General features: G+C 71.2%; 1 protein-coding gene across 1 annotated transcript; it reads right to left on the reverse strand.

Moving 5' to 3' along the window:
* Positions 1–771: 771 nt before the first annotated feature.
* On the reverse strand, positions 772–27,743 carry SPEG (striated muscle enriched protein kinase). The gene is given in 44 exon segments (XM_032190507.1): positions 772–1,785; positions 1,926–2,075; positions 2,264–2,339; positions 2,563–2,786; positions 2,866–3,105; positions 3,190–3,808; positions 3,936–4,100; positions 4,280–4,402; positions 4,667–4,834; positions 4,917–5,033; positions 5,113–5,259; positions 5,347–7,585; positions 7,681–7,749; positions 7,844–7,886; positions 8,233–8,385; positions 8,552–8,578; positions 8,670–8,842; positions 8,957–9,034; positions 9,154–9,214; positions 9,325–9,525; positions 9,660–9,753; positions 9,845–10,013; positions 10,205–10,317; positions 11,025–11,103; positions 11,105–11,198; positions 11,317–11,440; positions 11,574–11,780; positions 11,853–11,957; positions 12,072–12,191; positions 12,284–12,513; positions 12,613–12,802; positions 12,881–13,039; positions 13,878–14,138; positions 16,178–16,359; positions 16,562–16,650; positions 16,773–16,984; positions 18,623–18,805; positions 19,312–19,455; positions 19,794–21,274; positions 22,372–22,750; positions 22,936–23,025; positions 23,435–23,464; positions 24,661–24,700; positions 27,657–27,743. Coding segments are annotated over 44 exon segments (10,089 nt in total). The 5' UTR covers positions 27,690–27,743; the 3' UTR covers positions 772–1,577.
* Between the last annotated feature and the right edge of the window lie 148 nt (positions 27,744–27,891).

Consider the following 27,891-nt stretch of genomic DNA (forward strand, 5'->3'; position numbering starts at 1 on the left):
CCGGGACGCGTCACCCGGAGCCCGCCGGCGCGCCGCGGGGGGCGTGGCCTCTGGGGGTGGGCGGGGCTTGGGGCGCGCCACGGCTGCAGGGCGCGCCCCGCTGGACGGGAACGCGCGTGGGGGGGGGTGTGTGGGTGTGCAAACACACGTCTGGGGATGGGATGGTGCTGAGGGCATGGGGTGGTGCCCGGGCAGAAGCCCTCGTGCCTGCACACACGCCCAGGTGCGCAGCTACACGTGCACCTTTGCACGAGCATCTCTCCAGCTGTGCCCTTGCACACGCGTGTGTGTTACGGTGCACGCTTTAGGGCTGTGTGTGCAGCCAGGTGCATGGGGCCACCCCCCATCACCACTGTTTCTACCCCTGTCCTCATCCCAGCCCACCCCATCCCCACTTCCCACACTCCCCTCACCTTGCACACCTTGCACGCCCACGGCTCGCCCCCCCCAGTAACACCACGGAGACGGGATCCGGCTGCTCAGGGCCTTTATTGCTGCTCTGGCACCTCGCTTGCTCCAGGCCACGGGGACGGTGGCGATGCCGGAGCCCGGCGGAGAGGCGGGGGCAGGCGTGGGGACGGGGGCAGAGCCGGGGCAGCAGCCTTCTCCCCCAGGTCAATAAATAAAGCCCGAGCGCTACAGCAGCAGCTGGAAGGTGGTGCCCAAATGCTGCCCCCGACCCGCAGCGGGGCACCCAGGGGAGGCAAAGGGGGGCCGGGCAGGGAGGGGCGCGGAGCACGGAGCACCCCGCACGGCCCCGGTGCGGGTGGCGTGTGTGCGTGTGCAAGGGCACGTGTGTGCAAGGGGGTGCGTGGCTCAGCAAGGCACGTGTGGGGCCGTGCGTGAGCGCGCTGCGGGGCGGGAGGTGCTGCAGGGGGTGCCAGGGGGGGGCTTTGCAGGAGCAGGCGCGTGGGTGAGCGTCTCCACCCGCTCGGGGTGCCCCCAGGGAGCACGAGCAGCGTGGGCCTGAGCAGGCGCAGGAGTGTGCGTGGCATGGGGCTGCCGGGGGTGGCACGCAGCCCCGGGGAAGGCACCGGCGTGGGTCCCGGGCTGCAGACCCACAGGGCCGTGCTGGAGGCTGGCCCCTCTCCGCACAGCCCCCCACCTCGGGCACTGCCGGGCATCCTCAGTCTGTGCCGGGGGGCTTGTGCCCCTCGCCCCCTGTGCTTATGGCCGGTGGGAGCCGCGGGTTGTGGTGTAAGGCACGCGGCTGAGCTGTGGCAGGACCCGTGTTGTGGGGCCAGACCCCACCGACTGCATGGCCCAGGCTGGCCGGCATGCTGGCGGCTCTCCGAGCTCCTCATCCGCATCCCGTCCCCATGCCGTCCTCCCCCAACCCTCTGACACGTTCTCCATCCATCCATCCATCCATCCCGGCATCGCTGCCCGGCCCCCGCTGGGGCTCCGTTTTCCCTCTCCGTCGTCTCCACCTAAAGAGTCGCTGCCTGTCCCCATCCCCTTCCCCGTCCTGCCCCGCCAGCGTCCCCGGCACGTGGGGTCCGTGGGCTCCTCCCGGCTCCTCGGCCGCCCCGTCCCGCGGCCCCTGGAATGTTCCTCTGGCTCCTCGCCCCTCGCGGCTACTGCGGCCCCGGCGGCTGGCCGCCCTGGTAGGAGCGGAGTAAGACCTTGTGCTTGGTGACGGCCTCGCCGCGGCGCCGCTGGTGCTCCACCAGGAACTCCTTCAGGCGGTTGGTGGTGAAGGTGAGGGTCTGGCGGCGCAGCTTCATCAGGTAGGCGTCCTGGAGCCAGGCGTTGGCGAAGCAGTCCTTCACCGTGGGGCGGCTCCTGGCGCAGGGGTGGTGCACGGTCAGGGGCCACAGGGTGCCCACCACCACCTCGGTGCCCCACAGCATCCCAAAACCAAATGCCAGCGCTCCAGCCCTGGCCCCAGGGGGTCCCGGCCCTCTCCAGGAGCAGGCACTCACCAGGGGTGGACGGTGAGGACCTTGCGGATGAAGAGGGCAGCGCTCTGCGAGACGTTGGGGTACAGCTTGAAGGCGTCAAAGCGCCCCGCCAGGATGCGGTTCTCCGTCTCGATGGGGTCCAGCTCGAAGAACGGCGACCGCCCGCTCAGCCTGCGAGGGAGGGAGGGAGGAGGTGGCACGGGACGGGGTGCAGCCGAGGGAGGGCACCCCGCACCCACACCCCCCCATAAAGGGGTCCGGCTGGGGAGGGTCTGCGGGGCTGCAGCGTCCCCCCAGCCCGGTGTCCCCCATGGCACCGAGCCCTGCTCGGCACACCCCAGGTGCAGCCCTTCTCTTACATGATGTAGGTGAGGACGCCGACACCCCAGACATCCGCAGCAGAGCCCACCGGGTCGCCCTTCACCACCTCCGGCGCTGCAAGGGAGCAAATCTGGCGCGTGTATGGGGTGGCCAGCCCAGCACCCCCTACCCACAGCACCCCCAGCACCCCCACTTCCACCCTCCAACACCCCCATACCACAACAGAGCCCAGAAACCCTAAAAAAAAAAAACAAAACCAGACACCCCCAGCTCCCCAAAGACCCCCCAGCCTCCCCAAAGCCCCCCGGGCTGTGCCCCGTCCCCCTGCCCCACTCACACATGTACTCCAGCGTGCCCACGCGCCGGCCCAGCTGCCGCAGCACCAGGGGGTTGTAGGTCTGGGCGCTGCCAAAATCGATGATCTTGAGGGCGTTCATGCCCGAGACGACGACGTTGTCGGGCTTGATGTCGAGGTGCACGATGCGGCGGCCGTGCAGGTACTCGAGGCCCTGCAGCAGCTGCAGCACGTAGCTCACCACGTCATCCTCCGAGTAGCGAAACCTGCGGGTTTCGGGGACGTGAGCGGGGTCCCCAGGCCGGTCCCCAAACCCCGGTGCCCCCCCTGCCCGCCCGCCGGGACCTGTCCACGATGCTGTAGAGGATTTCCTTGCCGGCGCAGTTCTCGCAGATGAGCACCAGGTAGCGGGGGGTGATGTACGCCTCGTGCAGGGCCATGATGCGCTCGTGGTGCAGCGCCTTCAGGATCTCGTACTCCTGCAGCACGCTCTGCTTCCTCTCCGCCTCGTAGGGCACGATCTTGGCTATGAAGTGCTTCCCCGTGGCGTTCTCCTTGCACAGCCGGATCACCCCGAAGCGGCCCCTGCAGCACCGGGCAATGCTCAGCCCCCCAGGCAGGATGTTTTGGGGTCACCCCATCACAGCACCCCGTCCCACGTATCCTCACCTCGCCTTCTCGTCCAGGAAGGTGTACGGCTTCTGGGGGATGCCCTGCCGCAGCGCCGTGCCGTCGGGGGCCCCGCTGTCAGCCGGGGGCTCCTTGGAGGACGGGGCAGAGGCGGGGGTCTCCTGGGCAGGGGGCGAGGCGGGGGGCATGGAGACGAAGGAGGTGACCATGTAGGGGGGCATCTTCCTGGGGGGAGCAGCGTTGGAGGTGGTCGACGCCGGGGGAGCGGGGGAGGATTTGGATGGGGAGGGTGCCCGGGGCTGGGGGGAGCCCTGGGTGGGCGAGGCGGGGGTGGACGTGTCCGTGGGGGAGCCCCGGGCAGGGGAGCTGGCCTGGGGCACGGCGGCAGTCCGAGGGGGGGTGAACACCAGCTCTGGGGGCTCGCAGACGGTGATGTTGGGAGGCAGCTCAGGGTCTGGCCGTGGCCCCCCGGGGACGCCGGCCTGCGGTGGGCGCTCGGGCTGCTGCAGCGCTGCCTTGTGCTTGCGGGGCGGCGTGGTGGGGGGCAGCCCCGCGGCCGGGGGCTCCAGCTGTGCCTGGGGGGTTTGGGTCGAGCGGCTGGAGGCCACCTTGTCGGGGACAGGGACGGCGACGTCCTTGGCCGGGGCAGCTCGGGAATCTGCGGGGAGGAAGGGGAGCCGTGAGCCAGGAGCGGGGTGCGGGCAGCAGGGGCTGCAGCCCCACAGCCAGCCGCACGTCCCTGAGCTCGCTGTGGGTGCTGCCCCGCGGGAAGGGCTTCTGCTCACCTGCTGCCTCCAGGTGCACCTTGCCTGACGGGGTGCTGAAGGGCCCCTGCCCGGCCTTGTTGACACAGGCCACCCGAAATTTGGGGGTGCTGCCAGGGGGCAGCTCCGTCACGTTGAAGTAGCAGTCGGCGATGCCGGTGCTGACCAGCTTCCACTCGTGCTCCCCTGCCGGCGCGGAGGCACGGTGAGGCTCAGGGAGCTGGTGAGGCAGGGCGCAGCCTCCTGCCCCCCCCCCAGGACCCTTCCCCAGGCCCCCAGCACCCATCCATGCAAGGGCAAGGCTTGTAGCCCAGCCAGGGGGTGTCCCCAAGCAGCGTGTGGCCACTCTTTTACTGGCCACGTACCCTCCAGCCGGCGCTCCAGCGTGTAGGTGCAGGGGGCTTTGCTCTCTGCGGGCTTCCACAGCACCAGCACCGTGTTCTTGTACTTCTGGGCGATCTCCGGGGTGCCCGGCCGCCCAGGGAGCCCTGCCGGGGGACAGACAGGGCAGGCTGGGACCCACGGGGAGATGCCTGTGCAACAGCAGCGTGGCCCCCTCGAAAGCCCCAGGTGGAGAGCAGAGACCGAGTGCCCTGCCCCGGTGCGTCCCCAGCCCCGGGGCTGTGCCACCAGGCGAGCAGCAGTGCCCAAGCGTGTCCCTCCTGCCAGAGCCAGCCCCCAGCAGCCGGAGCAGGCGATCCCCAGCGCCTGGTGCATGCCCTGTCCCCCGAGGTCCCCCCCCACATCCTTACGTGCCACCGCCAGCGTGCAGGAGCTGATGGCTGTGCCCAGGGTGTTGGCGGCTGCGCACTCATACAGCCCCGCATCCTTCCTGGAGACCTTGGCGATGGTGAGCATCTGGCGGCCGTCCTTGCAGGAGACGATGTTCAGCACGCTGTCTGGCTGCAGCGAGCGCTTGTCTGCCGGGGGAGCAGAGGAGAGCGATGCCACCGCGGCCCCCCCGGCACCCAGCGGCCCGGCACCCCGGCAGCAGCCCCCCACCTTTCATCCAGACGATCCTGGGGGTCGGGCTGCCAGCGGGCAGGCAGCAGAGGGTGAGCGCGTCGCCCTCCAGCAGCACCTGGTCCTTCAGCTTGATGTGGAAAACGGGGGGGAAGTCTGCGGGGCGGGGGGACAGGGTAAGGACTGTGGGGTGCCAGCGGGGGCCCTGCACACCCTGCGCCCCGGCCATGCCTACCCGACTCGCTGGGTGCGTGCTGCCGGCCGGCCGCCGAGCCCTCCTCCCGCAGCAGGCTGGAGGGGATGCTGGGCTGCGAGGACATCTTCTCCTTCTTAGCCCGGGACAGCCCCCAGCGCTCCCAGCGCGACCGCTTCTGCCCCTCGCCTGCGGGGATGAGGACAGGGGGTGGCTCAGGAGGGGGCTTGGGGACAGCCCCGGCCGCCCCGGCGGTGCCGTCGTCCCCCAGCTCACCTTTGTTGGAGGCGGAGGAGCGGGTGCTGCCCTCCGAGCGCAGGGACTCGGAGGAGGGCGCCGGTGCCGGGGGGGGGCCCACCTGGTCCTGCGCCGCGACGCCCACCCGCCGCAGGCTGTCGCCCTCGGAAATGGAGCGGCGCAGCAGGGAGGGCCGCCGCTGCCCGGGCTCCCCCAGCTCCTCGTCCTCCGGCCGCTCGTCCGACAGGCTGCGGAGCCGCGAGGACACGCGCTCCATGGTGGCGCTGATCTTCCTGCGCACCGCCACCACCGGCGACTCGCTCTCCCCGCCGCCCCCCGGCTCCGAGCGGAGGCTCTCCGAGTCCCTGCGCTCCTTGGAGCTGCCCAGGCCCAGGCTCCAGGAGAAGCGGCGCCCGCGGGTCGGGGTCTCGCCGCCCCCTTCCTCCCCTTTGCTCTTCCTCCTCTCGGCAGGCGGCGTGCGCTTGAGGAGCACGGACATCCTGCGGAGGAAGCCGCTGTCCTTCTGCACCTCGTGCAGGTCCTGCACCGACTTGGACTTCGCCGCCAAGCCGCCGGGCTGGGACTTCTCCGCCAAGCCATCGGGCTGGCTCCTGCGCAGCTCCAGGGGCACGCCGGCTGGTGTGGGCCGGTAGATGCCCTCGTCGTGCGCCGCGGGGCTGGCCAAGTGCCGGTCCTCGGAGCGCGAGCGGGTGAGGAGCTTCAGCCCGCGGCTGAGCGACGACTCGCGGCTCCGCTTGAACTTGGCCTCGAACACCTCCTCTGAGTCGATGTCCTCGATGAGCAGGGAGCTGGAGGAGCCGGTGGCCTTCGGCTCCTTCTTCTCTGCTGGTGCTGGCGCAGGGGGCTCAGCTGGGGCAGGGGCAGGGGCAGGGGCAGCAGCTGGGGGCTGCGGGGTCTCCTCGGTGGCCGTCTCCCTGCCTAGCGTGGCTCCCATGGCTTGCATGACCTCGGCGTAGGAGGACGCCTTGGGGGCCCGGGTGCCAGGGCCTGCGGGCTGCTTTGGGGTGGCTGCTCTCACCCTGGCAGCCCCCTCCCCACCGGCTCTGGTGGCTTCAGCCTTGGTGGTCGCCTTCTCCTCCTGCCCCGCGGCTGCCGGCTTCTTCCCTGCAGCGGTGGTGGATGCTTTGGCAGGGGGCTGGCCCCGCTCCTCGGGGACTCGCCTCTTCTCTTGGGCAGCCTTGGCCGCGGGGGGCCGGGGTAAGGTGGCCTCCGGTGCCTGGGGCCGGGCATCAGAGAGCGCCGAGAGCGATGGGGACTCCTTGAGCCGCTGGGCCTCCGCGTGGGCCACCGGGATCTCCAGGGGCGCGCCGGAGCGGCGGTGCCGGACGACGGGCTCGGCGTCGCCCTGGCTGAAGGAGCTGCTCTTCTGCAGGACGCGCTCCGCAGGCAGATGCTGCGACGAGGCGGCCTCGCTGGAGGCTGCCCTCACCAGCCGCGGCCCCGCCGGTGCCAGCTGCTCCATGCGGGGCGGCCGCAGCCCTTTCTTGTCAGGGCTGACCCCCAGCGTCTCCAGGAGGGGACCCCGCAAGCCGCTGACCTTGCCGTCAGCAGGGCAGCCCCGCAGCAGGCGCTGGCGCATCAGCTCCAGGCGCTGGGCGTGCTCCTCCTCGCCCCCCCGGCGCCGCGGCAGCTCCATGGAGGCCGCCTTGGCCAGGGCTCGGCGGGGCTCCCGGCCCACCTCGGCCCCCTCCTCGGCCCCCGGGGGCTGCCCCAGCAGCAGGGCGCTGTCGGCCGAGCCGCCCCGCTTCAGCTCGCCCCTGCGGGCGCTTTCCGGGGACTCCAGGCTGGAGCCCTTCCTCATGGCCTTGCGGGGGTACTCCGTCCGCTTCTGGGCCTCGGGGGCTTCCTCGTCGGAGGAGCCGGGTGCCTCTGCCTCCGCACACGGCCGCCGCGGCCCTGCAGCCCTCGGCCTCTTCCCCAGGGCCACCCCAGGCTTCCCCGCGCCCTCGCTCTGCCACTCCATGGCGGAGCCGTCCCCTGGCACGGCCACCTCCTGCCTCGGGCCCTCGGGCGGCCCGGGAGTCTCGTCGTCCGTGGGGATCTCGTTGAGGGACATGCGGGAGCCGGAGAACTCCACCTGGTGCGGCATGGGGATGAAGGGCAGCTCGTCCAGGTCGTCCGAGTCTGAGGAGGACGACAGCGCCGGGGACTCCTTGAGGTGGCGCGGCACGGCGATGGAGAGGTGGTTGGAGGTGTCCTCCAGCAGCTCCGGGATGGGACGCAGCACCATGTTGCACTTGTAGCTGATCTGCGAGCGCTGCAGCACGGGGACAGGGCTGGATCAGGCCCCGCTGGGCGGCACGGCACCCTACAGCCTGGCGCACAGCCCCCCGCCCCAGCCCCTGCCTTCACCTGCCATTTCCGACGGGAGAGGAAGAGCTTCAGGTGGTCAGTGCTGATGACCTTCCCCTTGGCCAGCGTCTGCGGGGAGAGGGGACAGCAGCGTCACACGGACCCCTCACCGAGCCCTGAGGGACCCTGCTGCCCCCCGGTGCTGCTCCCTGCCCAGACTCACCTTGAACCAGGGGTGCTCCAGGGTCTGCTCCGCGTTGGGTCTCCTGTGAAGCAGCACCACCAAATGAGGGCCACCCCAGCCAGGATTTTTGGCGTCCCCTGCAGCCCCCTCACCCCAGCACCCTGTGGTGCAGAGCCGTGCACCCAGCCTGCCTGTATCCAGCTGTGCACCCACCACCAGCACCCTCCCTGGAGCACCAGGCTCATGCAATGGGGCAGCAGGATGGCGAGGGAGGGCATCACCCTTAGTGGGGACACGGGGGCTTTGTCCAGACCCAGCAGGACCCATCTGGGGTGTCCTGAAGCCCCAAGCACCCGTCACCGCCCAGGAACATGGGTAGGGGGCACACAGCCGGTGCCGTGCCCCCAGGAGGACCCCGTGGCACTCACAGCCTGTCGTTGACCAGCACTTTGATGACAAAGCCCTTGGCCTCCCGGGTGAGCCCCTGGAACATCCTCTCCTCGAAGGCCACGTTGTAGTTGCGGATGTTCATCAGCGTCGTCTTGTCGTTCTCGCCCACGAAGGGGGAGATCCCCGTGAGGCTGCGAGGAGGGGACACGGTCACCGGGACACGGGGGAGCCGCACGGCCAGCCCTGGGGACCGAGGGAGGGACCCCAGCCCCAGTGCCACGGGGCAGGAACAGCTGGGGAGGAGGCGAGCGTGGACCCAGCTGGAAACCTTACATGGGGCCACAGCCAGGCACTTACCACAGGTAGGCGATGACCCCCACAGGCCTGCGGAGAGGAGAGGGGGGTCACTGCACAGCACGAGCCCCCCGGCACAGCGGGGATGCCGGGGTGCAGCCCAGCAGGGGGCTGCCCTTACCAGATGTCGGTGACGCTGGAGACGGGGCTCTGGTTGACGATCTCGGGGCCCACGAACTCGGGGGTGCCGTACTTGCAGTACTGCGGCTCGTCGGGCGTCAGCTCCTGCGCGTTGCCGAAGTCGCAGATGCGGACCTGCTCGCTGCTCGAATCCGCCATCAGGAGGTTTTCTGGCTACAGGACATGCGGGGCGGCTGGGAGCTTGGCGGGAGGCTCCCGGGGCGGGGAGGGGCAGGGCAGGACACGGGGGCTCTCCCCCAAGCTGGGAGCCATGGGGAGAGCACTCACTTTGATGTCCAGGTGCAGCACGTGGTGCTGGTGCAGGTAGCAGATCCCCTCCAGGATCTGCCGCATGTAGGAGCGGACCTGTGAGAGCAGAGGCGGGGTGGGGATGGCACCCAGGGGACCATCACGGTCCCCTCAGCTCCCCATGTCCCCAGCCGCCCTCTCCACCCCATGGCTTTGCCCCGCCAAGGCTCACCCACCTCGGACTCACACACCGAGGGCTTCCTCGCCATCCTGTCCAGCAGCTCGTCCTCGGCACAGCTGGGCGCTGGTCAAGGAGCACAGGAACGCCGTGCCCCCCTCGGCACCCCGCTGCCATGCACCCACCCTGCCCACCCGTGTCCCCCCGGCCACGCAGTCCCGGAGGATACAGCTCCATCACCATGATGACGGCGTTCTTCTTCTCGAAGGCGTCGTGGAAGAAGACGATGCGCTCGTGGTCCAGCTGCGAGAGGATGTGCAGCTCCCGGCGCGCCGACTGCTTGGCCTTGGTCCTGCCAGGGACGAACTTGGCGGCGAAGTCCAGCCGGCTGCTCTTCTCCGTCACCCTCCGCAGGTAGGAGAAAGCCCCCCTGCGACGTGGGGAGGGATGGAAAGGGGCTGGCAGGGCAGCTGGAGGCACCCCCGTCCCTGCAGGCACTGGGGTCTGCAGGGAGCTGCCCCAGGAGGACCAGGACCATCCTTAGAGGACCTGGTGGCCCCGTACCTCCCGATCTCCTCGTGCACGTCGTAGTAGTCGGTCAGGCGCCGCGCCTTGTGCAGCGCATCCTCCTCCATGCTGGCATCGGCCGCGGGCTGGGCTGGGGGAAGGAGAGGGGCTGGGGGGGCGGCGATCAGGGGGCTGGGGGCTGCCCCGTGGGGCCGGGCAGGGTGGGAGCCGGGCGGCCGTACCTGAGCGCACCACCAGCTCCGCCTTGCAGGACACCTCCCCGGCCAGGTTCCTGGCTGTGCAGGTGTAGACCCCGCTGTCGGGCTCGGCGGCGCCCAGCACCACCAGGGAGCACTCGTTGTCCTCGTAGACGAAGCTCAGGTGACTGCTCTCCTCCAGCAGCTCCCCATCCTGGGGGCACAGCGGGCATCAGGGGGGCCCCTGCCGCCCCCCACCAGCTCCCCACACCGGCACGGATGCAGCACCCTGCACCAGTTGGGGTGGCACAAAGCCAAATCCCCCGCCCGGGGACCCCGAGGCAGCGGAGGGGAGCAGGGAGCATGGGTCTGGGGGTCGGGGGGAGGTGGTGGGCCCCACCCCACCTTGTACCACATGATGTCCGGCAGCGGCTTCCCCTCCACCACCACGGCGAAGCGCGGCGTCTCCCCTTCCTGAGCATCGATGTCCTCCATGATGGACTCAAAGCGTGGCGCCTCTGCCGAGAAATGGGGCGTGGGGCACCATGGGGCACTGCCACCCCCCTGCCGCGGGCACGGGGAGCTGGGGGGCACTGAGAGCAAGTGCCAGATCGTGGCACAGGAACATGGAGTGCCGCAGGGCTGGGACAATGTGGTGGGAACAGGGCACCGTGGGGCAGTGCCACTCAGCAGGCGTGGGCATGGGGCAGAGTGGGGCTGCATCTCCCCATTACACATGGGTGTGGGGTACCGGGGGCAGTGCCACCTCATTACACGTGGTTATGGGGCACCCTGCAGCAGTGCCACCCACGGCACGTGGCCAAGGGGCGCGATAGGGCAGTGCACACACGGCGCAGTGCCACCCACAGCACAGTGCCACCCATGGCGCAGTGCCACCCCCCGCACACACTCATGGGGCACACAGGACACCTCCGCCCAAGTCAGACAGAGGAGCAGGACACCAGGCAGCACTACCAGGCAGTACCAAAGGTAGGTGCCATGGTTTGAGGGCCTTCAGCCCTACAGGGTGACATACACGCAGGGCACACGGATGAGCAATGCCGTGCTGTGGGGCAGTGCCCCCATGGCACACGGCCACGGCGCACCGTGGGGGCAGTGCCACCCCGTGGGGCCACGCCACCCCCACGGCACACGGCCTCGGGGCACCGTAGGGCGATGCCCCCCATGGCAGAGGGGCACGGCCCCCCGGCGCGGGGGCACCTACCTGCGAGGCGGAGGCGGAGGGTGCAGCGGGCAGAGCCGTGGCGGTTGCTCACCTCGCAGGCCAGTGGCCCCGCGGCCCCCCCGGCCCACGCGCAGCAGCCGCAGGCAGTGCTGGTCGTCATCCGGCATCGTCACCTCGCACGTGCCGTCCTGCTCCCCCAGCACCTGCCCGCCCCTGTGGGCACACGCCGTCAGCCTGTGGCCACCCCAGGAGCTCTGCACGTCGCCCTCGGGTGCGTGCCCGGCCCCAGGGGTGAGGCCGGGCGTGGGGCACCGCGCCGCGTCCCACCTACCTCCTCCAGGTGACGGTGGCCTCCACGTGGTTGATGGTGATGGTGACGGAGGCCGGCTGGCCCTCCACCACGTACACCACGTCTGGCTTGTCCAGGATGACCGGGGCCTCCTCCAGGTAGGGACCTGCCACGCACATCGTCACCACCACCTCAGCACCCCGCGTCGCCCAGCCCCGGGCAGCTCACCACGCCGCCGGGCACGCAGAGCCCCCACTTCCCACCCCAGCACCCCACCCTGGCCCCGCTGCCCCTCTCACCCCGATCCAGGAGCTGCACGGGCCCCACGAGCGGGGAGGGCTTGCTGTTGGTCTTGGGGGTGGCGGTGATGACGCGGAAGAGGTACTGGGCCCCCTTGGTGAGCCCGTGCACCGTGTAGGTGGTGTCCCGCACGCCGCTCACCAGCACCACCCACTGCGTCGTGCCCAGCACTTGCATTTGCACCACGTAGGTCACCGAGCTGGGGTCTGCGTGGGGACAGGGTCAGCAGGAAGCTCCTGGCACCCCACCAGGCTGCTGCCCACCCCCTGCCCCCTCACCTATGGCAGTGTCCAGCCACTTGGGCTTGTTCCACGTCAGCGTGATGGCCCGGCCGGTCACCAAGGACACCGTGGGGGGCCCGTCGGGCGGCGTGGGCACCACATCTGCATGGGAGAGGTGGGCAGCAGCGTGAGCCCCCCACTGAACTTCCCTGTGGTCCCGTCCCCTGCCACCCCAGCACCGTGCTGTGGGGACGCCGAGCCCCATCCGTCACCTACCCGTGACGTAGAGGTGCGCGTAGCACGTGGCCTTCCCCACTTTGTTGGCAATGACGCTTTTGTAGACGCCGGCGTGCGCGTGGCTGACGGCCGTGAACACCAGGCGATGGATGTCCTTGTCTGGGGGGACAGAGGAAAGAGCCCGTCAGCAGCACGGTGCCGAGCTCCCCTCCCTGAGCCCCCGGTGCCATGGAGTGGGCGGGGGGCCCTACACTGCATCATCTTGCGGTCGTCCGTGCTGTCGATGCGGGTGCCGTTGTGGAACCAGGTGATGGAGGGGTAGGGCAGCCCGGCCACCTGGCACTCCAGCACCGCCTCCTTCGACTCCACCACCTCCAGGTTGTGCAGAGGCTTCAGGAAGTCGGGCATGGTGAAGCACTCCGCCTCCGTCTCCGCCTGCTCCGGTTCCTCCGGGATGGACGGCATCTTCTCCAGCTTGGAGCTGCGACCACCCACACGTGCTCACCACGGGAGCCCGGCCCCAGGGGAGGGACCCCCCGAAAATCCCAGGGGGCAGCAAGCAGGGGGACACCCGTCTTACATCTGGGAGGCAGCAGACGGCCGTGGCTCCTCCACGTAGAGCTCGGCAGAGCACTCCACGTGGCCGTGGGCGTTCCTGGCGGTCACCACGTAGTGCCCCTCGTCCTCACTGCCCACGTGCACGATGACCAGGGAGTGCAGCCCCCCGTCCCGCTGGATCCGCACGTTCTCCCCTTCCTGCACCGGCTGGCCTGCGCGGAGAGACGGCCCTCAGCATCCCCGGCCCTGTGCCGTGGGGGGCTCCAGGGGGCTGTGGGCACAGGGGTTACCGAAATGGGTCCAGGTGACCGCCGGCGGGGGCGTCCCGCTGACCATGCAGTCGAAGCGCGCCGTCCGCCCTTCCACCACGTCCACGTCCTCCAGCTTGCGGGTGAAGAGCGGCTGCACCGAGGGCTTCACCGTCAGCCGGGCGCTGCACGTCAGCTCGTCTGCAAGGACAGCGGGCAGGGCTGGGCCCCGGGTGGCACGGGGGGGGACAGCCACGCACCGGGGGTGTCACCCCTGGGTGCCATGGGGTGCCCGTGCAAGGTGCCCGTGCACAGGGATGGTGCTCAGCTGGCAGCGGGGTGCCTCTTCCCTCCCCTCAAACAGCAGAGATGCTGGGGATGCAGGGGGGTGGGAGGGTGCCCTGTCCTCCCCTGGGCAGGGGGGCGCAGCCCTGGGGACAGGGAGGTGATGCTGAAGCAGGCAGTGCCAGCACGGTGCCATGGGGCGCGGTGCAGCTGCAGTGCTCCAGGTTGTTGCAGGGACTGCTTTGCACTGACCTTCGGCCACCCCAGGAGGGGAATGGGACAGGGATGTCCCTGCCCGATGAAGGGCACACTGGGATGTCAGAGGCACAGGGCAGCATGCAGCAGGCTGGATCCTGCTGCCCCTCCCCAGCTGCCAGCTTGTGAGGAGAGGGCAGGCTGCCCTGCTCCCTGCCCATGGCCCCTGCCAGGCCAGCAGGGACACGTTGGTAACCAGAGCTGGGTGCCCAGGGGCTCTGGAGCCAGCTGGGCTGAGAACAGCTGGGATGAAGGCAGCAGCTAGGGGTGCGTGGCACAGCCGCAGTGCAAACACAGCTCCCTGGGTACCAGAGCTCCCACAGGGAGCAGCACACACCAGCCACGGGGGGCAGACATCCCTCTCTTATCCCCACACCCCCTCCAGCACTCACAGCCACGCTGGGGGGACCCTGAAGCCCCAAACCCCGGGGGTGCCGGCCTCATTGACCACCACACCGGGGCCGTCCCCCAGGTGAGACCCCCGGTGCCCGCCGCTTACCTTTGGCCGTGCTGAGCTTGCAGGTGTAGACGCCGCTGTCGTCCTCGTGCACGGAGGTGAGCAGCAGCTTGCACTTGCGCCCGTCAAAGTGCATCTTGCATTTGAGCAGGGCGGGCTGGAGCAGCCGGCCCCGCGACAACCAGTCCACGTCCATGTCTGGCGGGCCAGCCACCAGGCACTCAAAGAGCGCCAGCTCCCCCGCCCCGACCACCACGTCCTGCAGGGGAACCACCACGGCCAGGGACTGGCACTCGGGGCGAGCTGCCCGGGAAGGGGGGAGAAAGAGAGAGAAAGAGAGAGAGAGAGAGAGAGACGCGTCTCAGCAACTGAAAAGCAACCATGGGAGGTGGCGGGGAGGGGGCCGTGCGGGGCAGGGGCATGCGGGGAGGGGGCCCGGCGCCGCGGGCGAGGGCGCAGGGCGCAGGCAGGGGGTGCAGCGGGGAGGAGGTGGGGGCGAGATGTGGAAAGCGGAGCTGAGCCGGGGCGGGGGGCCGGGGGGTGTGGGGGTGAGGGGAGGTGTCCGTGCCAGGAACACACCACACAGCGCTTTACCAAACAGATTTTATTAGAGCTACAAAAAGGGTCACGGCCTCGCAGCCCACCCCCCACCGAGCCCCCCCCCCCCCCGGGGAGAAGAGACCCAAGCTGGGGCTGCTTCTGCGGCCAGGAGCCGGGTGGACCCTGGGGACGCGGCCAGGCTGCGAGAGACTTCTGTGCCACCAGCCCCCGCCCCGGCACAAGGGTCCCCGCATCCCTCGTCCCCCACGCTCCCAGGTGACCTCTGCGGAGCCGCCACCGCGCCGCGTCCCCTTCCCTATGGAAGCTGAGCCAACGGCGGGGCCGGGCTCCCCGCTCCCCGTCCCCTGGGCGGCGAGGAGAGGAGCAGCAGGACACACGGACATGGACAGACGGACGGAGCGAGAGACAAGACAGCACCGTGCGGCCGCCCTGGCCCGGCTGAGGGGGTGCCTGGCGCCACCCCGCCGTCCTCCCCCCGCTCCCCCCGGCCTCGGTGCCGCCTCCCCCGGCCACCCGACGCGCCCGCGCCCGCCGTCGAGGGCCCGCGCGTCCCCGCGGTGCGTCCAGGACGAGGCGGCGGATGGAGCAGAAGGTAATAACACAAGGTGAGGTCCACTGCCTAAGAGGTGTCCAACTAAGAGCCCCGCGGCCGCGGCTCTGAGAGATGCACCCCCTTATCGTACTCCCCCTGCGTACAGACAAAAACCGCAGTCAGCAAGCGGAAGGGTTAGTGCGGCGGGGACGGGGCCGGCGCGCACACGAGGGGCGTGCACGCGCGAGGGGTGTGAGTGCACGCCGGCACGCAGCACCGCGTGCCCCGGGGCACAGACGTGGGCCACGCTGAGCCCGGTGCCCGTCCATCTGTCGGGCACGTGCCCGGCTCCCGCGGCCGCCCCCGCGCCGCTGCGCTGTGCCGGAGGCTGGAGCGGGGTCTGGCAGGACGCAAGCGGTGCAGCGAAGGCTGGGGCGGGGGGGGACAGCCCGGGGGGCTCAGGCAGCCGTCAGCAGGGAGGGCTGGGGGGAGCAGGGCACACAAAGCAAAGGGCAAGAGAAAGGAGGCAGCATCGCTCGTCCCCGCGGGCTCCTTCCTTCCTGGCACGTGGTCCCCAGCCGCCCGCCCCGTCTGCGCGCGCGTTTCGGGGGACCTAGGGGGATGCTGAGCCCACAGCAGGGCTGGGGAGGCACAGCCCAGCCCCGGGCACCTGGGCTAATGTGGGACCTGCTCTGAGCTGGGAAGAAGCAGGGAGGAGACCTCTCCAAGCTGCCCGCTGGCTGGGCACAGCTTGCAGGCAGGGAGGGAGGGAGCTGTGGGTGTGCTGGGGGGAGATGTCCCCTGCAGGACCACCGAGGGCATAAGCCCTCCCTGCACAGCCAGAGCCAGCACCCGGCCCCAGCACGGGTGCCTGTGGGGTCAGGGGGACATAGGGTGAAGCTGGGCTGGGGGAGCAGCAGGCTCTGGGTCAGGCTGGGGACCCCTGGCACAGCTGGGCAGCGGGACCCATGCTGTGGGGCCGCACATCTGGCCAGGGCAGGGGGACAGCCTGGCTCCTGCTGCGGGGATGGCCTCTGCGGGCAGCACGGCCAAGCCACGGCTGCTCCGTGTCCCCTCCCTGCCACCTTCTGCAGGGCCAGGCATGCAGGTCCACGGCCCTGCTGGGCCCTTCCTGCTCTGCGGCAGGAAGGGGTGAGAAGCAGCACCGCCGAGAAGGGGTCTGCAGCGGCCCCTTCCCCGCCCAGCTCATGCAGGGTGCCGGAGCCGGCCAGTCCCATGGGAGCTTTACCTCTGACCTCCAGCTTGGCCTCGCACTGCTTGGTGCCGTACTCGTTGACAGCCTTGCAGGTGTAGAAGCCGGTGTCGGTGCGCTCGGCCGCCAGGATGTGCAGCGTGAAGAGCCCCCGCGCCCCCTCCGCCTCCTCCGCGTGGTGCCGCCGGCCGTACTTCACCGGCTGCCGGTTCCGCAGCCTGCCCGGGGACACGAGGGGAGCAGCACGGTCACGCCCGGCCCCGCAGCAAGGCCCCTCTCCTCTACCCCAACCCCTGCTCAGAAGCAGAGCTCCGCGCCTTGGTGCCGCTCCGAGCTGGCAGACCCCAAACGGGGAGGTCCCTCCCCGTGCCCGTCCCCTCCTTCCCTGCCCGGCTGCGACCCAGCGAGCTCCGGACTCACCAGTAAATGATGGGCTTGGGCTCCCCGCGGACGCGGACGCTCATGCTGACATCCTGCCCCTCCAGCACCGACTGGTCCGACAGGGCCACCTGGGGAAGCAGGGGTCAGGGGGCAGCCGGCACCCGCCACCCCAGGGCCACGCGTCCCCCAAAATGAGGGCAGCCCCTCAGGGCTGCGGCCACGGGTCACGGGTCCCCCTCTGCCAGCTCACCTCAAAGGTGGGCGCAGCCTTGAAGCTGCTCTCCGGGGAGCCGTGGGCAGCCCCGTGCTCCGCTCGAGGCTGCAGCTTCATGGCCGGTCGGTGCTGGGGCGTCCCGGCCTCGGGGAACTCCTCCAGCGGGCTCAGGTACTCCTCGTCCGACGTGATGGGGCTGGCCTGGCCCAGGGGGGGTGCCAGGTTCCCATGCCGCTCCACAGCGGGGGCTAGCGCAGGAGAGGCCGGGTAAGGAGCTGGCAGCAGCCAGAGCCGGGTGGGGGGCTCGGAGCCCCCTCCCCACCACCCTGCGCCCCCGGGGTGCCCGGGGACACCCACCCCACTGCGCATCCCACGGGGCAGAGGCACGGCGGCCGGCAGCGAAGGGGTGCCGGGCCGTGCAGGGGGAGGGGGTGTGAAGCACGCCACGGGGCCGATAAGGGGACGCGATATCCCGCAAGGCGACAGCAGGGCTCAAGTGGCTCTTACGCAGCAGGCCACGCTCCCATCCTTAAGCCGCCCGGATTCCCGGAATGGCTGCCCCTGCCCCGAGCCGGCGGAGGGCTGAAGGTGACATTGCAGCTGCGCTCCCCTCACAGCCCGGCCTGGGGGGCCCGCACCCGGCACCGCAGCGAGCCCCCGCGGGTGGCAGGGGGGCCCTGGGGCCACGGCACGGGGAGGAAAAGCGGGGAGGGGGGCGAGATGCGCGCGGAGCTGGGTGCGAGCGGCCGGGGGTGAGCGTGCGGAGCCCTGCCCGAGGTGGGGGGGCTGGCCCCCCTCCAGCCCGGGTGCTCCATTCCTCCCCGTGCCCCCCCCAGCCAGCAGCGGATCCCCTTACGGCGCTGCCCGAGCGGGGAGGCGGGCGGGCTGCCCGGTGCACGGGGAGGTCTCGCCCCCCCCCCGGCCCCCGCGGTGCCCCCGGGCAGCAGCAGGGCGGACAGCTGGGGGATGAGGGGGGGGCACCCCCCGGATCCCTCCCCGTCACCCCCCAGGCGGCGCCGGGCGCCCCGCCGCCCCTCCGCCCGCAGCCCCCCGGTGCCCCCCGCACTCACCGGGGGATGGGGACGGAAGGGGGGCGACCCCGGCGACCCCCGCCCCGAGCCGGAGCGAAGCGCACCGCGGAACGGCCGCCGCCGTTGCCGGGACCGGGGCCGCTGCGGCGCCGGGCGCGCGTCCAGCCCGGAGCCGCTGCGCCCTCCCCGGCCGAGCGCCGCCCCGGGCCCGCTGCCGCCACCGCCCGGCCCCCGGGGCTGGGCCAGCAGCGCGGGGGAGGGCTCAGAGCCGGGCCGGGGGCTGCCGGCCCCTTCCCTCCCGGGGGCAGGGGCGCGAAGCCCCGGCGGCGGACAGGGGGCTCCGGGGCGCAGGGCGCGGCACCGGGGCGCACGGGGCTCCGCCGGCCCCCGGGGCAGCTGGGGTGGCTCTGCGCGCTGCCCCCGGGGGAAATGGGGCGGGGAGAGCCCTGGGGATGCGTGGGAAGGGTGTCCGCGGATGGAGGGGTGCGGGGTGCGCCGGGCGTCCCCTGGGGTGGGAGGAAAGGGTGACCCCACAAATGGCAAGCTGGGGTGTCCCCGCAGCCGGGGCAGGCTTGTTGGGGCGGGCTGAGGGTTTGGGGGGGCATCCAGCCTCTGGGCCGCTCGCTGGGCGCTGAGGGATGCTCAGAGCCTGACCCCGCTCCCCCCACGGCAGGATCCCGGCAGCGCGTCAGCTGCTTTGGTTCAGACCGAGCCTTGTAGGGTAAGGAAGCCGGTTTCTTCCCAGCGACAGCAGCGGCCGAGCTGGCAGCCAGCCTGCCTGCCTGCCTGCCTGCCTGCCTGCCGCCGGCCCTCCCACCGTCCCCCGCTGCCTCCGGGCCGGCCGCCGGCACTCACCGGGCCGCACGCTGAGGATGGCACTGCAGCACGTGGCGCCCACCTCGTTGGCCGCCGTCACCGTGTAGAGCCCGGCGTCGGCCACCCGCGCGCTGCGCACCAGCAAGGTGTGACGCTCGCCCTCCGCCTTGATGGGCCGCGCCATGCTGCTCCGCAGCGGCACCCCGTCCTTCCTCCAGGACACTGCGGGCACACGCGGGGTCACTCCGGACCGTCCCAGGGCACCAGAGCCCCCCGCTGACCCCCTCGTCCCTGCCCAGCCTGGGGACCCTTTTGCCCCACGTCCCCAAGGCCCCTGGTGAGAGCGGAGCTGGCCCCTCTCTGGTTCCTGGCATCCTCCTGCCCTCCAGTGGAGGATGGAGGAGGGAACCAGAGCCACTTTGCTCATTCCCTGTCTCTGCTGGCTGTGCCGTGCCTGGTGCCTTCTCCCTCTCTCCCCACAGCCCAGCCCCATGCAGGGGGATTGCCCACCCCCTGCCCTCTGCACCCTGCCCCGGCATGCGGTGCCCCAGCCCTTTGTTTTTATGCCTGGGGATGCTCCCAAGGTGGGCACAGCATCCCCCTGAGGAGCACAGCCACAGCTCTGCCAGCCCCAAGCCACCCAGCTCGGGTGGCCCCAAGGGACAAGGACACGCCGGGGGGTGGCTGTGCCAGAGCCCGTCATGCTCCCGAGCTGCGGGGTCGCTCACCTTCTGGCTGGGGGTTGGCCGTGACGATGCACTTGAGCAGCACCTCCGCCCCCACGGCCACCGCCGTGTCCTGGATGGGGATCTCAAAGACGGGCGCTTCCAGGGGGTCCTCGCCCGCTGAGACGTAGGAGTCGTCGGAGGACTCTGCACAGGGAGAGACGGCCCCGTGGCTGTGAGGGGGCGCAGCAGGCACGTCCTGTGCCACGCAGCCCTCTGCCCGTCCCCGGGGTGTGGGAGCAGGAGGGTTACAGAGCCCCCCCCGGCACCTTCCCCTGCTGGGTAGGAGGGACAGGGGCATCAGCAAGCATCGCGACCCCAAGGCTCATTTTGTTGCCAAAACCCCCAGCCCCCAGATCACGCTGCATCCCCTCATCCTATCTCGGTGCTCCCCAGCCCCTGTGCCCCCCCAGGGGCAGGCTGGGGTCCCGCGCCCCGCTCAGGGACATCGCTGTGCCCGCAGGAGGTGGTAAGCCGTGCCCTACCTAGCTCCGGAGAGGTGGGCCGGGCTCGGCGCCCCTTCCCCTTGCTCCTCGTGCTCCTGCCCTCCTGAGCTGCTGTCCGAACGCTCTCTTTCTTCTCCGTCACTTTCGTCTGCCTTCTCTCCGCCTCCCTGCCCGTGCCGTGCTGCCCTGCCCAGCTCCTCTCCAGCCGGGCCTCCTGCTCCATCCCCGGCTTCGCCCAGGGCAGGAACCGCACCTCCGTGGGCGCCTCCGGCCTCCGGTACAGCCCGTGGGGCACGGCCAGCCTGGCGGCCAGGCCCTCGCTCGCCGCCCCAGGGGCCCTGGCTGCACCGGGAGGGCCCCCGTCTGGGCACGGGGTCCCTTCGGCGGCCCCCCCTTGGGGCAGGGCTGTCCGCCCCTGCGGGGTGGCTTGTGCCAACGGCCACTGCTCCTTCTTCCTCACTTCCCCGACTCCTTCTTGCTGCGCACTCTTCCTCGCCTCCTCCGCCGCCGTGCCGCCCCGTGCCGGGGCTTTGCGCCCCCGCTGCCCTCCCGGCTCCGGCTCCCCGTTGGGCCCCACCAGCGCCACGCTGGAGAGGGCCAGGTGCTGGATGACGTGCGTGCTCTCCGCCGGCGCAGAAACCTTGGGCGGCTGCACCTTGCGCCCGCCGGTGCTCGGCAAGGAGGGGGTGCGGGGGGCGCGGGTGGCGGGGGGCTCGCTGGCCGGCTGGGGCGAGGGCGCCCGGGCTTTGCCCAGCTCCTGGGAGCGCCGCAGCTGCTGCTTGGACACCGTCCTCTTGATGCGGGTCAGCTCCTCCGAGAACTTGTGCTCGATGTCCTGCACGCGCCCGGCGAATTTGCCCCGCTCGTCGAAGGAGGCGGCTTTCTGCCGGAAGGCCAGGCGCCGGCTCGCCGCGCTGCTGCCCCCCGCCTCGTCCCGCCAGCCCCCCGGCGTGCCCGGCCGCCGCGCCTCCGAGCCGGGCTGGTCGAAGGAGCGCGTCTTGCGCAGGGGCAGCCAGGGCCGGGCGGGGAAGGGGCTGTCCGCCTGCTCCAGGCTCCTGCGGCGCTCCTCGAAGTACTGCAGCCGCTCCAAGATCCTGGAGCCCGCGCGCACCAGCTTGGGGGACGCCCGCACGGAGACGCGGCCGGATGCGTCGCTCATGGGCGTGGGGGGCCGGGAGTCCTGCGTGCTGCCCTGCGAGTACCCCGAGGATTTGGGCTTCTTGATCTTCTCCTCGTACTCCTCGGGGACGGTGTCCTGGTACTCGGTCGGCACCGAGGATTTCTTGCGGGGGGTGACGGGCGTGCAGGAGGGGACGCCGGGGCTGCGGGCGGCCGGCTGGGGGGCGGCTCCGGAGGGAGGCAGCGGGCACGCGCCGGGTCGAGGCGATGGTGAGCGGATGATGGGCGGCTTGGTGGTCAGCGGCAGGGCAGCGGGGGACCGCGGGGGCTCGGCGCCGGGCTTCGGAGAGACGGGGCCACTGTGGGGGTCATCCCTCCGGTAGCCCCCCTGGGGGATGCTGCTGCAGGGGGAGAGGACAGGGGAGAGCGGGTCAGAGCCCGTCCTCGTCTCCGTGCTGCATCAGGGCTCCCAGCCCAGTCCACGGCACCCTGTGGGGCAGGTGGCCAGGGCAGCCCCAAAACCCTCGAGGGGCCATGGCAGGGGGATCCAGCCACCCTAAGACCCCCGGGAGCTGGCTCGCTGATGTCACCCAGCCGTGCCTTCATTGCTGGGGGTTCCCTTCCCCAGGGACACCCAAGTGGGACAGCGACACCTGGGGCTGTGACGCCAGGACACCCAGCCAGCCCCCTTCCCAGGGCCGCCACGCAGACAGGACTGGGGCACAGGGCAGAGGGGTGCGCCCCAGTTTGCCTGTGCTGTCCCAGCATGCTGGAACCACGCAGTGCACTCCCACTCTTCTGCAAGGCAGAGAGGTCCCCGAGGCCACGAGCCACCCCCCGTGCACATGCTGCTGCGAGCACGTCCCCCCGACCCCCACGAGACCCCCACCCGCCCCCACGGGCAGCGCAGCCGAGTGGCAGCGCCCCGCTCGGCGTGCACGGTGCAGAAATCAGAGGGTGGAGATGAGGGTCTGGTGGAACAAGCAGCCTCGAACACAAAGGGGAAGATGGAGGTCGAAGGAGAAGGCCTGCAGGGGGGGGGACCAAAGGCGGTGGGGAGGGACGGGGGCTCTGAGCATGTCAGCGGGCCCTGGGGAGGGAGCACGTCCCTCGTCCCTGCTGCCACCCATGGGTGGTGGGGACGGGTTGCTGCAGGTGCCCCAGGCTGCTGTGCACCCCTGTATCCACGTGTAGAGCCCCCTGGCCAGGCAGGAGGAGGGTCCAGGTTGGAGGTGCAGCGGCACGGGCATTACCCCAAACCCATACTGGCCATGGCACAAGGTGTCCCCGCTCCCACCCCACGGAAAGCGTGCCCTGTATCCAACCCCAGGGCCTGTCCCCACCTCACCGGGGCCGGGCTGCCGACCGCTCAGAGCCTCCGTTCCTCATCCGGCCGTGGAGAAGGCAAAGGGAGCCCAGGCGGAGGGGAGGAGATGGCAGCGGGGAGGAGATGGCCCCAGCGCGATGTCCCCTCCGCGCACTTCCCCGGGCTACTTACACGTGGAGCGAGAGCGCCCGTCCTCGGTACAGGCTGAAGGCGCTGCCGTACGGGTCGCTGGCCACCGAGAGGCTATCCTCCGACCCCCAGCTTGTGCCCACCAGATTAGCCCGTGATGCCCGCACCAGCGGCTCCACGCCCAGGTGCCGGACCTCGGCGCCGCGCGGGGCCGGCGCGTTTGCTTGCCTTGGGGTTCCCTGCGGCTGCCAGGCACTGGGGCGCAGGTAGGGTCCCCGTGCGGGGAGGCTGGCATCCGGCTCCTTCTCCACCACGGTCTGCTGGCTGCCCGACCAGCTGGAGCGCTCCTCCGCCTGCGACAGGGCCAGCACCGAGGTCGGCGTCGTGTTCATGGAGGCGTCCACCAGGGTGTCGGAGCCACCTGGAAGGAGAGGGGTGAGCCGCCAACGGGTGCCCCCAGGGGTCCCGAGCAGCACCCTGCTGACCCTCACCGCATGGGGACCCCAGGGCTGGGCTGGAAGAGCTCTCAGTGCCACCTGTGGTGTCCAAGCCCCCAGTGCCACCCGTGTCCGAGCCCCCGGTGCCACCTGTGTCCCCGCGGCTCACCCGTGGGGGTGCTGAAGGCCGTCTCATCCTGCAGCTCGCTGCGCTGCGTCACCTGGGGGTCGCTGGGCTCATCCTCGCCGGTCTCCGAGTCTGGGGAGGGAGAGCAGGGGGTGAGGGGACATGGGGACAGCAGGCCAGGCTGGCACTGCTCCTTGCAGAGCAGTGCCCGGGCAGCTCCAGGCAGCAGAAGGCTGAGGCGGTGGGAGAGGCATGACTGTGACACTGGGGACACGGAAGGGACAAGCTGCCAGTGGGGAAAGGCAGAACCAAGGCTGGAAAGTCCGGCGGGGCCAAGGGCAGGAGCAGCAGTAACTGGTCAGCCGTGGGGTGGAGGCAGGAGGGGAGGTGGTGCCGGGGTTGCAATGCGGGGGAAGGCGGCTGAAATTGGGGTGGCGGAGACGAGGAGGCGGCACAGGGGGACAGGGGGGGCATCGCGGCAGGGAGGGGGCCCGGGGCCCGTTCTGGGAGCGGGGCTGGCAGCAGGCGGGCGTCTTCCTACCGTAGCTTTGTTTCCTGCAGGAGCGGAAAACTTCGCTTCCATAGGGGCAGCAAGAGAGAGAGAGACATCAACACCCGGTTATCGGCCCGGCCTGCGGAGACGCGTGGGGCGCTGGGGAGGGCCTTGTCCCCAGCACGTCCCCGCGCTGCCGCGGGGCACTGACCTGCCAGGGCAGCAGCCGGGTGGCCGTACGGCTCGGGGAGCCTGGCACCGTGTGCTGGCCTCGGGGGCCAGGGCTGGGGCTGGGCGTTTGCCCCACCCAGGACCCACGCTGGGCACCCCACGCCCTGCCCTTCGCTATGGCAGGGGGCAGGCACCCACGGGGCATGGAGACAGGTCTGGCACCCCCAGCCTTCCCCACCACGCCTGCTGTATGCCCACGGCCACCACACGCCTCTCCTAAACCACACATGACCTCCCCTTCCTTCTATGCAGCATCCCCCCTGCGGAGCACATGGCATCACCCCTCCCCACCCCTCGGTCACATCCTGCCCGCGCTGCAGCCAGCTCCTGCCCCTGCTGCTCCTGCTGCCCCTGGCTGGCTTTGTGCTGCAGCACCTGCACCTCCCGTGCTCTGCAGGGCACCGCAGCCCGGGGCCCTGCTGGGCACTCCAGGAGGTGCTGGTACACAGGGACGTGTGTGTCCAGGGGTGCATGCACTGCATCAGGAGCTGGTGTGCAAACGCATGTGCACAACCATCCGTGAGGCAGAAAGTGCTGCGAGACGTTGCCATGCCCTGCAGCGTGGCTCTGGCATCGCTGCTCTCCGGTTCAGGCTGTGTGCTGCTGTGTGCCCCAGGGCATCAGTGGCAGCCTCCAGAGGCAGGATGGGGCCATGCCAGCTCAGAGCCACCGCCATGTCCCATTCCAGGAGCGGAGGGTTGGTGTTTCCTCCACGCCACCACCCGAGCCCCCACAAGCTGCCAAACAGAGCCCTCTGGCAAGGGACACGTCCCCTGCCCTGCCACAGCTCTCATCGTGGGGGCCCACGCTGCTCCCCCCGCCTGCAGCCCAGCACACCCCCAGCTGCCCCGGCACTGCCACTGCAGCAGGCTGCCTGCCACCGGCTCGCATCCCCAGCATGTGTCCGGACACCAGCAGGCTGACGGGGGGACACCAGGAGCCCCCAGCCCCATTTCGGGGGCTGTGCCCAGCCCCGCACAGCCCCTGCTTGCCGCCCCCTCCCCGGCAGGGCGGTGGGGCCAGCTCCTGGTAACTCAACGCACCATGCGTGAAGCGCCCGAAGCGCCGCGAGTGGCCGGTCTTCTGCAAAGGAAAAGAGAAGAGAGCGTTACCCACGGCGTGGCACAGCCCCCCGCGCACGCCCGCGGGCACACGCGGCACCGCTCGCACGCTGCACGCCGCACGCCCCCAGGCTACCTGCAGCGCACGCCCCCGGGCGCACACCCCCCGCACGCAGCCCTGCACGGGTGTAGGTGGGCACGTGCGGCGCATGCCCGGCTGTGCACACAGCCACACACACACACACACCCCACGGTGCTGCTCCCCTCCTGGCACACACCTGGGCACCCTCAGGACACACACACAGCCCCCGACACGGCCCTGCTGCCCACCCGAAGCCCACCCTATAGCCTGTCCTGTGCTCCCACGGGTGCCCGGCAGCCCCGACACGCTGCCCGTGCCCAGGGGTGACAGCGTGCCCCGGGTGCCCAAACGCCCCGCAGCCCCTTCGAAGCCACCGCCTGTGCCAGCGCGGGGCCCGAGCCAGCCAAGCACCTTCCAGGCGCTGGCCCAGACTCAGCCCCGGGCATGGGCCCAGCACAGGGACAGCGTCCCCAGCCTGGCGGTGGCCGTGCCAGCCGTGAGAGGCCGCCTGGCACAAGTGGCACGGGACGGCCAGCCCGCGAGGGGCGGAGGCGTGGGAGCCACGCTCGCCCGCGCTGTCTGGGCAGGAGGGATGGGAGCGCAGGGCAGAAGTGCCAGCAGCTCCCTGCCAGCTCCCTGCCAGCTCCCTGCCCTCCTCTGCACCACAGCTCGGGGCTGGCCACACGCTGCCAAGGGAGAGACCAGCCCAGGCCACCCTCTGCCGTGCCCGGCGAGCTCGCGGCAGGCAGGGCAGGGGATGTGCAGACGGGCAGGGCTGGGCTGCCAGCAGCAGTCTGGGCAGCGGGGTCCCCCTGGGACACTAACACCCCGTGCCCTTGTTTCCCTGCCTGGAGCTCTGCAAGGCTCTCCTGCCTCTCCACAGCTCGCAAGCAAGCTCACAAACAGCCAGCCCCAGGGACAGACAGACATCCCCAGGGACAGCCAGCCCCAGGGACAGACGCCCCCAGGGACAGGCAGCCAGGCACGGCCAGCAGTCAGTTGTCCTTGCAAGGGCAGCAGGCTCGTTTTGCAAGCCCCCGGGCTGCTGCCACTGCAGCGGCAGCCCCTGGTGGTGGGCAGCCCAAGGGGTCTCCCCCGGCCCCCTCCCTGCCTGCGGCGCTGGCCGGAGGGCAGCGGCTGCACGAGACACATTTGTATTCAGGCTGAGCCAGGCTTCACCTCCCCTCCTCGGCTGACTGTGCCGGTGCTGGCTGGCAGCCCGTCCTCCAGGCCAGGGAAAGATAGATGAGTGATTAACTGCACCATCGGCGGATAATTCCCCCATTAAAAAATGAAAATGCAATTGAGTGCCATTATCGGGTGCTCTCCTGGCTTCCCCGGGGACTGGCGCCACCGGCTCCCCAGCGGGTCTGGTGGCTGCACCCAGCGGGGCCGGGCTGGGCTCCCCACCCCAGGGCTGTGGGGTGCCCCCCGCCGCCCTGCAACAGGTCCCCCCCTACCCGGAGCCCCCCTGGGTGCAGCAGCCCCGCGTGGCTCGGCAGGGAGCAGCACCCAGCCCCGCTCCGGGTGACGCGGGGTCACCTCCCTGCTGCTTTCGAGGACGGGAGCAGCCCCGGGAAGGAGGTGGAAAGGGGGCAGGAGCAGCTCGGGACAAACCCCACGGGGCCAGGATCTGGGCGAATGGGCCAGCGGTGAGCGGGGGCTGTGCGCCCTGCCGGGGATTTTCATTTGCAGCCTGCACAAAGGGGTGGGGGAGCCCACCCAGAGCCTGCTCTGTGCCCACGGAGAGGGGGAAAGGAGCCAGCAGGATCAGCAGCTGGCTGCAGCCCTGCCCTGCTGTGCAGTGGGGTGAGACCTGGCCCTGCCTCGCTTCTCCCCACATCATGCACAGACCCCCCCTGCCCACACGGGGGGCCTGGCGGGGGGCTTCTCCATCCCTAGCTATGGCTATGGGGTTATGGGGACTGGAGGGGGAGAAGGGGCACTTGGGGCCACGGAGCACGGCCCTCAGAGCCTGCCAGAGCTGGGCACATGGAGCCCAGCACCGTGCGGTGCCGGTGCCACCAGCTGTGGGACAGACAGGGCAGGGGCCGAGGGGAGGCAGTGGGTGGCCCTCCTGGTGTCCCCAGCGCACAGCCAGGACCCTGCCCTGCCATGCAGGTGGCCCTGGGCTCGCTGCCCTCTAGGGCAGACGGGGCAGCCAGGCGGTGCCCCAGGGGGAAGGATGCCCCCTTTTGGGCAGGGCTGCCACCTCCCCACTGCAGCACGGGGCATCCACGTCCCCAAACACATCCTGCACCCCTCGGAGGGGGCTGCGGTGACATCCCCTCCCCGGCCCCTGCGGGGACACCGGGCGGGGTGACAGCAGGGTGGCTGCATGCCCCACGCCAGGTGGATGAGCGGGGTGGTCCGGCGTGCCCCACGGGGGGCTCCCTGGAAGGATGCCCCCCATCCTCTCCCCCCGCCGAGGCCGAGTGACGTCCTTGCTCCTTGCTCAGCGGCGGAGCGTGCGGCGAGGCCGCGGAGGAGCTCTGCCTGTGCCAGGCATGCTCCTGACGCGGAGGGGATGACGCATGCAAAGCCTCGGCTCCAGCTCCGTGACCACCGGCGGCGGGGCCGGGGGGGGCACCGAGCCGCCTCCGTTGGCTCCGGAGGGCGCGGAGGGGAGCGGCCGCCCGGGGGGGACCCCACCTCGGGGGGGCACGGCCGCCAAGCCGGGCCCGGGGCCGTGCCCGGAGCGGTGCCGAGCACCTGCCCTCCGCTCCTCCCGGCCGCCGCCGGCGTGGCCCCGTTCTCCGGCGGCTCTGCAGGCGGGGCGGGGGCCGGCGAAGCCCCGGGGGCCGGGGACCCCCCGTGCGCCGGGCGCGCTCCCTCTCCCCGCCGGCGCCGCCTCCTCCTGCGGGCGCCCGGCGGCGCGGCAGCCCGGAGCCCTTACCTGGAAGCGCTTCTTCACCCAGATCTTCTTCATGCTTCTGCAGAGCCCCGGCGGCCCGGCCCCGGCGGCTCAGGCCCGGCAGGACGCCCGCCCGCTGCCGGCGGGGGGCCGGGGCTCAGCGCGGCGCGGGGCCGGGGCCCCTCCGAGCATCCTCCCCGGCGGCAGCCGGGCACGGCCGAGGGAGAGGAAGGGGCTCGCCAGGTCGGGCTCTCGGGAGGGCTGGGGCTGTGAGCAT

The sequence above is a fragment of the Aythya fuligula genome, chromosome 6 (genome assembly GCF_009819795.1).
Source record: "Aythya fuligula isolate bAytFul2 chromosome 6, bAytFul2.pri, whole genome shotgun sequence".
Classification (NCBI taxonomy): Eukaryota; Metazoa; Chordata; class Aves; order Anseriformes; family Anatidae; genus Aythya; species Aythya fuligula.